This window comes from Gracilinanus agilis, chromosome 2, assembly GCF_016433145.1.
Source record: "Gracilinanus agilis isolate LMUSP501 chromosome 2, AgileGrace, whole genome shotgun sequence".
Lineage (NCBI taxonomy): Eukaryota > Metazoa > Chordata > Mammalia > Didelphimorphia > Didelphidae > Gracilinanus > Gracilinanus agilis.
In genome coordinates this window covers 305,726,867-305,741,802 of record NC_058131.1, presented here as the reverse complement: position 1 = coordinate 305,741,802, position 14,936 = coordinate 305,726,867, and the positions used below count along the sequence as shown (strand labels likewise).

Sequence of the window (14,936 nt, the reverse complement as noted above, 5' to 3'; positions counted from 1 at the left end):
TAAACATACAACATAAAAGTTTTAACAGTTCCTTGGGTCCTGTACCATTAACCAGTTTGCTTGACCTTCTTGAAATACCCAGGGCCTGTTCCCAAACTAACTGGTAGTTGGCTACTGATATGGGTTGGACGATACTGCAACTACATGGGCTACACTTCATTATTTCCAGCTCTGAAAGGAGATGGGAGCACTAACCATTTGCCTCCCAGACACAGGAGTCCTCAGACCTTCTCCAAAGAAAGGTGATCTCTCCAAGTCCTCTTAATTGGGGGTGAGGGAGGAGGGAGGAGAGGACAGGAAATTTGTGATTTAAGTAGCAAGCAACTCACACAGAAACTTGAGTCAATGCCAAATGAAAAACAGATTTCACATGGCAAGTGGCACCAACAACTTTTCTGGAAAGCAACTGTATATTTATACAACATTAGAAGCCTTTTACAATGAGTGCTGGCTGGTAAGAACAGGATGGTTTAGGAAAGAAAGTTATAGCACCTATTAAGAATTAACGATACTCAGTTATGAATGTGGCACTTTCAGCCAGTTAAAACAGAACACAAACCACTTTAACTAAGAGAGAGATTTATTTTCCCATCAAGAAAGCAGGTAGTTATGATCATAGCTTACAGGTAGGGCAGAAATAGCCACACATTGCTCAAAAATATCAGAGTAAGGGAGAGACATTTCCTGTCAACCTACAAGGAAGGGGAAGTCATGGTATCCAAAGTCATGGACACAGAAAATAGTAATTTTGGGCACACCTGACATTTCAGGGTCACAGCATTCAAGTCCTCATTTCAAAGATGCCCATTATCTGGTGTGAGTAAATATTCATCTACCTTGTATGTAATAGTCTCTTTTTCTTACTATGAACTGCCTATAATGAGTGGCTCAAAGACAAAGAGGGCATTAAAAAGCTCTGTGTCTTGTAAGGAGGTTTTTGAGGGTGAGGAAGGAGGGTGCCAAGTATGATCTTTGGCACACATCTGGTTTGTTGAAGGAAATACACTTAAGGGCACTGATACCATTTAGGATTTTCCACCAAAATGAATGACATGAGGGCAGCTAGGTAGATAGGATAGGTCTAGAGTTGGTAGAACCTGACTTGAAAAAAAAAAAGTGGCCTTGGACATTTTCTAACTGTGTAAAGTTGGTCAAGTCACTTAATCCTGATTGCCTGGACCTCATTGCGCTTCTGCTTTAGAAATGATATTTAGTTTCAATTCTAAGACAGAAGTTAAGGGTTTAAAAAAAATGACTGAAATGATTTCAAGACAAAGCCTGCCATTTCTACTCACATCATAGAGACAATGAGTTGGTCTTTGAGAGTCCTGCTTGCTTTTAGCACCAATAAAATTGGTCTAGCACATTAGAGTCAACCAAAAAATGAAACTTCCATGTCAAAGGAACTATTTTAAAAAATATGTATATTGCATAAATATTATAAGTCCATTTTCTTATTCACATTTCAAAGAGTTATTACAGATATCATAGTTTTCTAAAACAGCTTCAAAAGATACCCAGGATAAATTTTCTGGGAAGTAGAGGGAGACACAAGGCACAGAAGTTCGGGAGAGAAAGCCTCATCATCCTCTTTCCTCCCAAATGCCTTAACTCTTCTCTAGATGATGTCATACAGGCCTGGCTCTTGAAAACATTACAGTCTATATTTCTCTCTATATAATATGCTATGGAGGTATAAAGAGTAGATGATATGAATGTCAATATGGGCCCTAACTATTAATTTGCAAAATAACAGCCAGTGATTTTGTAGCTTCTTTCTGATGATATTGCTATTCCAGGGGGCAACAGACTTGAAGGGACTCAACAATCTCACTAGAAAATAATGCAACCAGAAAATCATCTGTTTAACCAAAGAGGCAGGCAGACCACACACAGAATTTTAAACAATATGGAAAGAAAAGACAACTAACAATTGAACTGGAGAAATGAGCTGGAAATGAGCTACTCACTAGCCCGGCAGTATTTTTTTTTTAAAGAGCAAAGCACCAAACATGAGCCAGCTGCCAGTTCAGGCCGCCTGCTTTCTTCACACTGTTCTGAACTGAAGTGATATTTTCTTAAACAGTCATGAGTTCATAGGTCAATTGTTCCTTTTGCTTTGAACTTCTTTGCAGAACGCTCACTTGATCGAAGTTGGAACTTGCTCCCATAAATATAGGAAATGAAGCCATCGATCTCAACAGTAAACACACAGTTTAACTTGGGAATAACTAAAAGAGAAGGGGGGAGGATAAATGAGAAGAAATCCTGGCACTTAGTTGCTTTTATATATTTCATCATCATTCATAAAAGTTATCAATGTGGAAATGGAAATAAACCTGACTTCTGATAGGAATGATGTCCACAGAATGTATGGGAAAAATTTTCTGCAGCAATGTCTATTTTTAACAAAGGCAAGTCAATGTAACACTTAACACTTATGATATAGATTTTCTAAGGCAAGATATTTATAAACAAAACTCTCAAATTTCACCTTGGCTTAATGCTTCTGGAGAAAATTATCTATACTTTAAACTATCTTCTCTTATTTAAGTAGGATGCATCAGAATACTAAAATCAAAATAAGTAACTAAACAACCAAATAAACATACCACTGAATTAATGAACAGAATTTTAGGGTTTTGAAACCTTTGGGTCTTCAATAAGTAGGCCACCACAATGTGGCAACTTTAAGAATACTCTTTCCTGCAGTCATTCTCTTCTTGAACAATGTCTCCAACATATCAAGCTTGAAAATGCTGTCCTTGAACCAAGAATGTTGCCTATGAAGGCAAAGATGTCCAAGAATGTGGGAAGGTACAACTTTTTGTTTCCTCCATGTCCTTTTCTCCCTTCTTTTCCCAAGTCTCAGCATTTTGAAGGGAGACTGCTGACCATACTGAAGTTTATACTTGGCATTTAGGAATAGGCAGAGGGGTGAACTGTCCTCCTGATGCAAAAGGCAGCAAATGATGAACCCTTCCTACTCCCAGCAAGTTTTTCCTGTTGGTGTGGTGACTCTGGTTATCCAGACTTGCAGATACCAGGCCATTTTGGGGAAGGTCATGGGGTCAGAAGGGAAACAGCTTCTGAAGCTGGGCTAATTATTTCCACGTGCCTGAGTATTCTGCACAGCAGGCTTTATAGGATCAGACATACACAACTACCCAAAGACATCCTCTGAACAGAATAGTAGTAACTTACTTATTGAATGTTTGTGCCCTCAAGGTTGTAATGCCTAAAGGGGAGTGGCCACATACCTTTTAATTTGTCATCTTTGGTGATAATTTTGAAGACATGCTTCATTTCCTGAAGAAGAATTCCCGTAATACCAACATAAGAGGGGCATTTGGATTTTGTGACTAAAGAGCAAAACAGAAACAATGGTAACAATTTCTATGGCTGCTCAAGGCCTTTACATGGATACATATGTAGATCACTAGAGTTGGCAGGGCCATTTGTGATTAACTGGACTAATCTTCCCCACCTCTCTCCACCAACCTTCCATTCCTCTCTCTTCTTACAAATGAAGAAACTGAGGCCTGACAACAAGAAATCACTTGCCAAGAATTACATAATTAGTTGGTGGCAGAAGTAAGGTAAGAACCCAGGTTCCTCAACTCCTGGTTTAGTGTTCCACTGCCCCTCAATGTCCTCTGGGAATGTGCGTTCTACAGAGGCAGAAGTGGTGACTTGAGATATGGGATGTGAAAGCACTTTTGAGAATCTATAAAGGTCTATATGGTTATATGGTACTGTTATTATTTTAGGGCCAAGCACCAAATGCAGGGGTGGCCAATTAATCATTAAACATAATTCTAGAGCTAAATGCTCATAAATATGACAAATGCTAGACAGTATCAAGAGGTCTTATAGTTTTACAGAATTAGAGAAGAGACTCATTTTTCTACATGGGTAATATACAGCAGTCTATTAAAAAGCAGCTAATTATATACAGAATTTGAACATACTACCTACCAAGTTTCCTTCTACTAATATCTTTAAATATGTTAATTGTGAAGAATTTTTATTGTGGATCATCTCCCACTTCTTCCTTATATTCTTAAATCAAGTGAAAGAAAAGGACTCTAATTCTGCACTGAGAATAGTATCATTTAAGAACCTCATTAGAACTATTTTTATTTTCACAGTATGACAATCGTCCCCTAATTGGTTTTTTGTTAATGTGCCTAGCAAAACATTGGTTTTGCTCTCTCTCTCTCTTTCTATCTCTTCTACTTACCTCTTATCTCTAACTATTGTAGTTAGAACTTTAGGGGTATAAGATGATTTTGTAAAATGATCAATTGGGGAGCCCAGTCTCCCAAATGATCACAGGGGGGATTGTGATAATTAGATTAAGTCTACACTGCCCATCTTTAGATTTAATCACCAAAGGTGAGAACACCTCTAATTCTGGGAGGTCCATAACCCACATGTGCTAGAGTGAGGGACAAATCAGAATCAACTGACCCGCCCCTTAGGTGGTCTTATGAGAAATGTCTATTGTGATTGGACATGCAAATTAGGAGGGAGGAACACGAAGTGATGCATAAGTGACCCCTTTAAAAGGAGAAGGTCCTCAGTCAGTGGAGGGCTTCAGTGGAAAGCAGCATCTTGGGAGGACCTCTTCTATTTCAAGGAGGAGTGTTGGAACGCTGAGTCTCTGGTGGGACCTCTGACTGCTTCCTTTTGAATTATCACGTGGGTAAATTAGGCTGACTCTCTTTCTCTTCCCTTGGCGTTTCTGGAGGCTCTACCTTCAGGGAGGCCTCTCTTGCCTCTCTAATTGTAAAAGGCCTTGTGGCTAGAAGCCTTGTTTAATTAACCTCTGTGCCCCAACTGCTGGGTCAAGAGTTTCTCTCTCTCAATTTCCCTACTTTCAACCTTCCTAATTGTAAATAAACTTCCATAAAAGTCAATTTTGACTCGAGATTATTCTTAATTGAGGATTGATAATAGTTCAATCCTCTGGCGACCACCTTTTAATATATTGAACCCATAAAACCCCTTTTTCACCCTTACACACATTGACTTTAAACCTTATTGACATTTACTAAGAATGTAACTACAGTGATATCACTCATAATTTATCAAATATACCTGTAATAATAGCACCATGAAGATCTGCCTTTAATAACTTGGCTTGAATCATCTGTGGTTGCCTATAAGACAAAAGATTTAATTGTTTCACACTCCGACTCCAGAGCTCTGAAAGAATCAGACACATAAATACAACTTTAAACTGATATAGTTAAGAGAACCATAAGACTGCCTCTTGATGCTGCATTTCCAGTAGCAATGAGGAGCAGAAGAAATTTAACTTACGTATCTGGCTTAAGACCATTGCACAAGTCCCGGATATATTGTTTCCAGAGATTATGCAGAGGGATAAACAGGTTGTATCTAGAATGAATTGAAGAATATATCAGGGAGGTTAGACAAAATGAAACAAAGATTATTCTCTTCATGGATATATGAAAAAGCAATGGTATTGTTGGTAAGTTGCAAGTTTTCTGAGAAAATATTTTTTAAAAGTCAACCTAATTCCAAGAAATTAAACTTTTTGAACACAGCATTCTAACTAGGAGGGAGTGACAACTATTAAAATCGCATAGTTTCCTTTTAGTTTAGTGAAATCAGGAAATACTACCATTTTAAGCAGTATCAGCAGGAAAATACACAACCAAAGGATTTAAACAAAGGCATTTATCTTGCCTGGGTTGCCAATGGATGAATAACACTAGAAAAAATAACACTCTGGTGCTCTAATACCTAGCTTTACCAACAATTCAGTTCTCAACTCAGAAGGCTTTTGATTACTGCCAAAGGCAATTCTGACTTTAATGATGAAGATTCTTTTGCACAAAACTTCATGTGAGAACTGTTTTTCAAATACTTGGTATGTACTTTTCTAAGTGATGTTTTGGAAAAGTTTGTAGTTGAGGAGGCTTGCCCTCTTCATGGGTAGTGTTATATAAAAGAAAAGACCTCTAAGTCTGGAGTCAGAAGGCCAAAGCTAGAGTGTGGTTTCTATTACTTACTAGCTGTTGACAATGGTCAAGTCACTTTGTTTCTTTGACTTTTAGTCTTTTTATCTGTAGATCAGGGACATCAGTACTATTTACCTTATGGAATTGTTGAGAGAATAGGAATTTGTATATGGTAAAGTGCTGCAGAAGCTAAGTGTAAGTTAATGAGGTGCCATCTGTTGGCTCCAGTTCTTAGATGTATTCACCCAGACAATACCACTGTAGGCAGGAACCTCTTTCCCTATGCAAAACATACTGTTTTTGTGACAAGCCTCCACCAACAATATACCAACACTTGTAAATCAGATTTCTCAAATTGTAGTCTGGAATGTGGGAGGCTGTTAGCTACAATTCTAAAATAGTGGCTAAAAGCAATCATAAGATGAGGAAACCAAGAACTATGGCCAAGGAGGGATGAAGCATCAACAAGAGGAAGGAAGATGTACTCCCACAGCACAGTGACAAGTCCTTTATAAAAATGTTTGACACTTGTGGGTGGTACCTTCTTTAGCTATAAAACTATATCTAATGCTATTAAAAGTCACATAAAAAATCTCAGATCTTAAGAAATGCCAATTCCTCTTTCCTACATTAAAAACCTAAAGACAAACTGCTCGTTGCTATGGGTAATGGTTTCGTTCATGACACTGATCTTAGCAATCAGAACTGAGGCAGGAACCAAATGAAAGGCATCCTTCCCTTTCAGGCCATTCTGATTTAAAAAAAAAAAAAAAAAAAAAAAAAAGTAAAACATAGAGAAACATTGGTAATGGAAGGGCACCCTCTTGTGGCCACAGATTATAAAAACAAGAGCAAGCCACATCTTACCTACTGTTAGGCTCTCCAGTTACAACCCCACCACAAATGAGACTTCACACCTCCATATGGAGGTGGGAAAGAGGAGTAGAGATCTCCTACCTTTGCTCCTCTGGTTTAATTTCAAAGAGACGCAACTCTCGTCTCTGCTTTGCAGAGAAGCCTTTGGATTTTCTTTTTCTTTCTTTGGGCTTCTTTGGGGGAAGGTACTCTAGCACAACTGCTTTGCGATGCAGGTGGTCATGGAGTTTGTCTTCAGTCAGATGGGGTATGCTTCGCCTAAGGAACGCTTTCAGGAAGGCCTCGGCTTTTCGGGATCCATGGCGCTATGTGGAGAGAAAGAAGCCCAAAGACAGAATGTTTAACTTAGGGCAAGCTGGATTTGGTGCCCGACAGCTTCACCACAGTTGTTAATGATGAACCCATTCTCTCTGAATGTCCAGAATAATCTTTTTTCTTACAATCACCCTATTTCATGAGGATGGAGATTTTAAATTTTTGTCTATGTAATCACAGTGCCTTTAGTATACATACGCGTAATAAATGTTTGTTGAATCAAATTCCCCTACATTACTGGCTTAGTGTCTTAGAAGGAAAACATGATTCCCTTTTTTTTTTTTTTTAAAACCCCTTACCTTCCGTCTTGGAGTCAATACTGTGTATTGATTCCAAGGCAGAAGAGTGGTAAGGGCTAGGCAATGGGGATTAAGTGACTTGCCCAGGATCACATAACTGGCAAGTGTCTGAGGCCAGATTTGAACCTAGGATCTCCTATCTCTAGGCCTTCCTTTCTGAAGGATTTCTGTTTCTCCTGTTTTCTTCACTTGAGGGAAGAATTAAATGACCTGCCTAGGAATTACTAAAGGACTAATAAGCAAATGCTATGAAATGGTTTTCAGCTTAACACTTCTCATAGCCAATAAGATGGCAAGTTATATTCATTCCACCACCAGGAGATCTCACACTGCTACCACTTTAGTACAATTATCATATTCCTAATTACCGTGCACCTAGAGTATGGTTATACTTTTCTAAATGGGGATGTCTGGGGTTTTAAGGAGAACTAGCCCCTCTAGTGTGAGGGCTTGCTCAACACTTTTCAGGGCTGCTTATCCACCTTCGGTGGTTCACTTGGTACTCAACTCTCACCCATGGCTCTGAGAAGCTGTAGCATTCTCAGAGGCCACACCTTGGGTAAAGCATCTCAGCAGATGGAATACACTAGGCCAGTGAGGGGCAACCTTTTGAGCTTGGTATGTCAAAATTCATCCAAGAACCGAGCATAACTTGGATGGTGCGTTAGAGAAAAAACCCAGAATTTTGCAATGTTTATAGTTTAGATAACAAAAATATATAGTTGTAATATATAACTGTATTCATAAACCAAAAACTAATTATTTAACTTACCTGCTTAGTGACAGTTGTTTTAGCCTACAGACCTCCAGCACAGAGTATCTACACTACAGCAAATGTTTCATCCTAAGCATGCGGCCCCATACTTCTCTGTATGTGGCCGGGTGTCATCAAAAATGGCTATGCTTGTCAGCACTGACACATGTTTCATAGATTTGCCATCAGGGCACTAGGCTGAGGGTAACTGATGGGCCACAAACCTGTCAATCAGTGAGTTATGGGTGTATCTACTCCAAGCGTGCGAAGACTTCCCCTGGAGAAAAAGGTGGATGAGAACAACTTGTTCCAATAACCTAAATGGCTGAAGCAGGCCCTGTAGCACTTGGTCAGACATCAAGGTTTTCCATGGCATCCTAGGTCATCACCAGTTGCCTTGGCTTTTGTCTCACCACTAGACTTGGATGACTCTGGAAGATAAGAGTGAGGCCAACAACTTTGTGTAACTCTGCCTCACTTAAATCTAATTCATGTACAAGTCAAGACACTTACACCATAATGTCATTGGTCCTTTTCCAAATGAAGGCCAAACAATTCTTCTAAGCATTTTTTATTCTTTATTAGATGTTTTATTGACATCTATTTTTGTCCTCTGGCTATTATTTTCCAAGGCTCTTTCTTTCCATCCTCTCTCCCCAATGCAGATCCCTCCCTTTTAAGAAGAAGTACTGTTAAGCAAAAGAAATTTTAAAAATTGGTCATGACCAATAATAAATGCCTCAAATCATAGTGAGTTCACCATTTCTGCTTCCTCAAAAATTCTCCAAAGCCATGATTAGTCACTGCACACAATTACAAGGTCCTCCCACCTCTATTCTTCTCTACCTTCAAATTGTTCTATATACTGTTGCCAAAATAACATTTCTTACACACAGATCTGATTGTGTCTTATGCATTGATCTCTTTTCCAAATTCTTTAGTGGTTCCTTGCTGTCCCCTGAATAAAATTCAGTCTCTTCTGAATGTCATTTAGGACCTTTTACAACTTGGTAGACCCCATCCTTCTAGCCTTTAGCCCTCCCTGTACACCTCTGCTCTACCACAAAAACAAAAACACAAAACTCACACACTGGATACCCAGTAGACATGTCCAAAAGTGAACTCATCTTTCTCCCCAAATCATTTCTTCTTTCTGACTTCTTTATTACTGTTGAAGGCACTACCACCCTCCCAGTCAACCAGCTTCCAACCCAAGTGTCATTCCTAACAGTTTATTCTCTCTCACTCCCTAAATCCAGTCTCTTATCAGGCCCTAACAAGCCTATTTGCACAAGGTCTACCATATATGCCCCTCCTCATCTCCTATGCTGCCACCACCCTGGTGCAGACCTTTATCACCTCACACCTAACCACAAGGGCTAGCTAGTTGATTAGTCTCCCTGCCTCAAGTCTCTCCTTGCTCCAGTCCAAACTCTACTCAGCTGTCAAACAGATCTTCTCAAAGTGTAGGTCTAGCTGTATTATCCTCCTATGCAATAAACTCTGGTGGCTCCCTATTATTCTAAGGATCAAATATAAAATCCTCTGTTTGGGTTTTTTAATTTTTCATAGTATGGACCCTTCCTACCTTTCCAGTCTTCTTTCACCTTTTTCCATTCAGATACTCTGTGATCCAAAGACACTGGGGTCCTTGATGACACCAGTCTCCATGACACTCTCTCCCTCCTCACTTCCTTCAGGTCTCAGGTAAAGTCCACTTGACATCATACTGGGAGACTCTTGAGAACAAGTACTGTGTTTTGCCTTAGCACAGTGCCTGGTACATACTAGGGACTCCACATGCTTCCTGTATGACTTCATGACACTGTATGAATTTGTTCAAGGTGCTCCTTGTGCCTGGAATATTTTCTATCACTTTCTTTTCTTGTTAAACTCAGTGTTTAGATCCAAACTGTGCCACTTTCATTATATAGCCTTTTCTGATCCCTTTGGTTAGTAAAGACCCTTCTCCCTCAGACATCACATAACTTCCTTTTAAAACATGTTAATATGCTATCCATAAATTATCTAAACTCTTCTGGAATCCATTTTCATTTGAGGATCAGTATGACTTCTTCTCTTCTGCTCCCAATTATTTAGTGCCCATAAATGTGAGAGGCTCAAATCAGCTGCCAGTTTATGTCTCTTATGATAAGTCTTGCCACAGTGAATGGCCATACTGACCTTCATCTTGCTTTCCTTTTGACTAAAAGTACTCCGAACAACATGGCAACAGAATTCTTTCTAGTCCTTAGTAAGAAAAAAGACACTGCTACATATGTGTTTTCCTTGGAGTGGCTTTTTCTTCTGATGCTTCATTGTGGTTTGGGAGTTTGGGTATCATGGGGGCTAAGAGAGCAAAGCAAAAGTTCTGGCAAGTATAACAGAACTAGAAAGACTACAAGTTTAGGGTTAGCTAGCCTGGCCAAGTGCATAGGGGCTCTTCTCTAGGTGGGTGTGATGGTGATAAAACTTCTTTGTCATCATTCCTGAAGGCTGTCTGCAAAGCTTAAGGTTGAATGAATACCCACCCTCACACCAATGAAATTGAAGTACAAGCATACATGAGTTGAGAGACATGACCTGGGCATTAATCCACCGGGATGAATGAAGTCCATTCTAAGGCCACAAGGGATATTTAATAGAAGGGAAAGTATTAAAGATGGTTACTACAAGAGGGCTAAGGTTTGTGTTAGACCACTGTGTTAAATAGAAAGTGGCATGTTGAACACCAAGGAAAAACCCAACACCATTTCCCCAAATTCCTTATTTCTTACAGTCAGCCTTAGAAATGTGGAGTGTTTCCTAGTCACATCCCCTCCTCTTTTCAACAGAAGAATTTATGTCTTTTAAAAAGAAATAGCAATTCGTCACAGGTCCTCAAGCTGCAATTCAAGAATAGCTGTATTTATAAAAAAACCATGGCATTGGGGCAACTAGGTGGCTCAGTGGAGAGAGTGCCAGGCCTGAAGAAGGGAGGTCCTGTTTTCAAATCTGGTCTCAGACACTTCCTAGCTATGTGACCCTGGGTAAGTCACTTAACCCCCATCACCTAGCCCTTACCTCTCTGCATGGAACCATACTCAATATTGCTTCTAAGAGAAAAGGTAAAGGTTTAAAAATGAAACAATTAAAAAAATTATTTTGATAACTTCAGTTCTCAGTGTTATCTCTTTTCTCAAAACCCCTATGACAAATGACTATACCATGCAACTGGTAGTTAACTGATGAGGCCAGGCTCTATATTTTCTTTTTTTTTTTAAACCCTTACCTTCCGTCTTGGAGTCAATACTGTGTATTGGCTCCAAGGCAGAAGAGTGGTAAGGGTAGGCAATGGGGGTCAAGTGACTTGCCCAGGGTCACACAGCTGGGAAGTGTCTGAGGCCAGATTTGAACCTAGGAGCTCCCATCTCTAGGCCTAGCTCTCAATCCACTGAGCTACCCAGCTGCCCCCCACATACTATATTTTCAAGCATGTTGAAGTCTTGTCTCCCAAAGTGGACAAGATCCATTTGATGCTAGAAAATGTGGCATAAACCCCCCTTATATGTAATACTTTTTAGGGGTCTATAAGGCATAGACAAGATCAGACAATGACATATGGGGTAGTTTTGTGATGGTCATGACCAAGTATTCTTCTTTCTTGTTTACATCCCATATTATAAGACACAGATCACTCGAACAACTGTCCCTCTGGTTAAATTTATTAATCCAATCCAACAACTATCTGTTAAATGCTTACTATATGGTAGAAGCTGGGGATATGAAGACAAAACAGAAATATGGTTCTTTCTTTTTACTCTCTCTTTCTCTTCCCTGTGGCCCTCCAGGAGCTTATATTTTAAAGGGATTTGAGGTAGACACAGCACAAAAACACTTAAGTGCCAAGGATGGTCGATGGCAAGTGGACCAGTTTGACATTCACAAAAAATGCAGAGTATCACTAAAATAGCTTTAACATAGTGTCTATGATACTGCTAGAGCCTATTTTCAATCTTCATCATTTCTCCTTTCCCATTTCCCTCTCCAAAAAGATTTTAAAGATTAGCAAATTATGATAAATATTGTACCTGAATATCAAGTTCTTTGGCCTCTTCTTGAGAGAAAGCTTGGTAAATCAAGCCTAGAAAGCAAAGAAAAAGGTTATCACTTTAGGGCCTCCATTTGTGACCCCAGTATTTAAGAATTCGGGTATCCCCTCCATATCACAGGGGCTAGGGACAGTATGTATAAATTTTTTTAGTCTTCCCTTTGTAACAGAAAAGGCTGATTTTTTTCTTTCATGGAGTACCTTATATGTATTACTAAACTTTTTAAGATATCTCTTTATTTCTAGCCTTTGTGGGTTTTCTGTTATCTTTCATGTTCTTTCTGCACACTTTAGTATTTTACTTATTTTGACTTTTAAAAAAGAAATTGTGTACATTTATGGCATTAAAAGATAAAATGTTGGTGTTATGCAATACTATTCAGATATTTTGTGCATTTCTGACTTTCTAAACTTTTCTCTGCCTGCTGGCCTTCATGTGTCATCTGTAGCTTCCACAAAACTACCCTCAAATTTCAATTTAATTATTTACACAGATACATAATATATAGAAACCAGGATGGGGAAAGTTGTAATTTGAGATACCTGAACATCTAATAAATGAAATCTAAAGGTGGCTATTTAATATGTAGGGAAGGGAGGAGAGTTTCAGGGTAGCAGATAAGTCTCTCATTTTGCTCCGGGGCTATTTTCTTCCCAAGGATGTTAAGAAGTAATATGCCACTGAACTTGGGGGACATGAGAACTGCAGAAAGAATTCTTAATGAATTTATACATAATGTAATTACAGCTCAAATCACCTATGTTTACTTCATGCTTTACTATTGAGGAGCTCAGAATGTTTTGAAACCTCTGAGATCAAAATTTCTTTATTCTAGTTTGTATGGCTGGACACTGAGGAACAGTGAGGAAAAGTAACTGGCTCAATATCTAAGTGGCTAGTAAAAAAGGTTCACACAACTTGCTCCAATTCATCATTGTCCACCTCTGCTGGGTCATGGTGTATGAAAGGTGGTAATATTCAAAGTCAAAAGACTCCATTTTGAATCCTGGCTCTTTCATTCATTACCTATGTGTATCCTAGACAAATTGCTTAATAATAACAACAATAACCATAAATTCTTTAGGGCAGGATTGTCTTTTTCCTTTTTTTGTCTCTCCAGCACTTAGCACAGGGCCTGTCACATAGGAGGTGCTTAATAAATGTTTAGTGACTGATTAATATTTATTGATAGTATTTACATAGTACTTTAAGTTCCTGAAAGTAAGCTTTACAAAGATTCTTACAAGAAAGCTAGGATGTAGGTGCTATTATTACTGTCATTGTACAGATGAGGTAACTGAGGCTGAGATTAACTTGTACAGGGTCACAAAGCTAATAAATATCTGAGGCAGAATTTGAACTCCATTCTTTGTGACTCCAGATCCGGAATGCTGTTCACTGTACCATCTAAATGCTTCTAACTTGAACCTGTTTTTTGATCTGTAAAAAAACTTTTTCCTCTCTGTCCCGAAGCTATGAACAAGTTTATCTTCCACGTGTCGGCCTTTGAAATAAATGAAAACAAATATATCCTTCATTACATCTCTTTTACAAGATAAAATCCTCAGTTCCTTCAACTAGTCTGATTTTTAGATCTTGCTTCTGCTAGATACTACTTTTTGACTGGGCAAACTAATTCCCCTCTCAAAGTCTCAGTTTTTTCGTTGAGCAGAAATAGCCTGAAAACCACAGTTGGAAGGGGCTAGGAGATGTCCTGTACAGCACGATGAGACCAAGGCTGGGGAGGCGTAGGAAAGAGGATCAAAGGAGGGCTAGCCTAGGGCCGCGCCGGGGGGAAGGGAAGGACAAGGTGTGGGACGCCCAGGCCTTCTCCTAAGGTTACAGAAGATGAAAAATAGAAGGCCAATCTTCCCTGCCGGGATTGGCGCTGCCCAGTCCCCACTCACGCTCCGTTCCCGCGGCGCTTCCGGCTCTGGCTGATGACATCGTGAGGCCCGCGCCGTGCTCACGGAGTCGTCTCTCCAGCCTCTCCTGTTTCCTTCCTTTTGCCTTCCAAACGTCCCTACCCTGCACGGCCTTGGCTGCCGAAGCGTGAGGGATGAGACAAAGCCGCGACGCTGGGGCAACTAGAGGAGAAAGAGGAGAAAAAAGAAGGGAGGCAGTCAGGCTAATAGAATCCAGGAACTACAGAGGAAGCCAGGTGCCAGTGGATGGCGTACAGGAATGGCGTCAGACGAGCGCGCCGACATGAAGCTTGAGCGCATGCGCCACTCTGAGTTTCTCGGGGCTTGACTTGATGCGACCGGAAGGGTCTTCCTCAACCCATATCCGCTTGTTTGAGCACTGCTCCGAGGCATAGGGCAGAGAGCAGAGAAGGGAAAAGGATGGAACCCTGACATGGATTCTCTCTTTTCTGAGAGGAGTGGGAGTAGGTGCCCTTAACAGCCTCGCCCCCTTCCCTCAGCTTCCGTGCCGCGAATAAGAGGGAAGCGTCCAGGGAAATGGAGTACGGCAGGAGCCAGACTTGCAGGGGCTCTTATGGGCTTTTTTGTTTGTTTTCTTTTGTTTTTAATGTCGACAATTGTATTGCAATATAATTGGCTTCCTTTATGATTCTCTATTTTATAGTTTTATGCATTTAAAAATA

The 14,936-nt window shown here is 39.9% G+C and overlaps 1 protein-coding gene across 1 annotated transcript; it reads right to left on the bottom strand.

The window, feature by feature from the left end:
* Positions 1 to 509: 509 nt before the first annotated feature.
* Positions 510 to 14,451, bottom strand: POP4 (POP4 homolog, ribonuclease P/MRP subunit). Its single transcript, XM_044661434.1, has 7 exons — positions 14,236 to 14,451; positions 12,308 to 12,360; positions 6,951 to 7,174; positions 5,329 to 5,406; positions 5,104 to 5,165; positions 3,261 to 3,362; positions 510 to 2,231 (listed from the first exon to the last, which is right to left on the bottom strand). The coding sequence occupies exons 1-7, from the start codon at positions 14,273 to 14,275 to the stop codon at positions 2,095 to 2,097; spliced, it is 696 nt and encodes a 231-aa protein (XP_044517369.1). The 5' UTR covers positions 14,276 to 14,451; the 3' UTR covers positions 510 to 2,094.
* Positions 14,452 to 14,936: the final 485 nt, after the last annotated feature.

Coding starts and splice junctions, on each gene's coding strand:
- POP4 (XM_044661434.1), bottom strand. CDS start 14,275: ATGTCATCAGCCAGAGCCGGAAGCGCCGCGGGAACGGAGC. Junction 12,361..14,235: donor AAGCGCCGCGGGAACGGAGC/GTGAGTGGGGAC, acceptor TTTGCTTTCTAG/GCTTGATTTACCAAGCTTTC. Junction 5,166..5,328: donor AATGGTCTTAAGCCAGATAC/GTAAGTTAAATT, acceptor TTTGTCTTATAG/GCAACCACAGATGATTCAAG.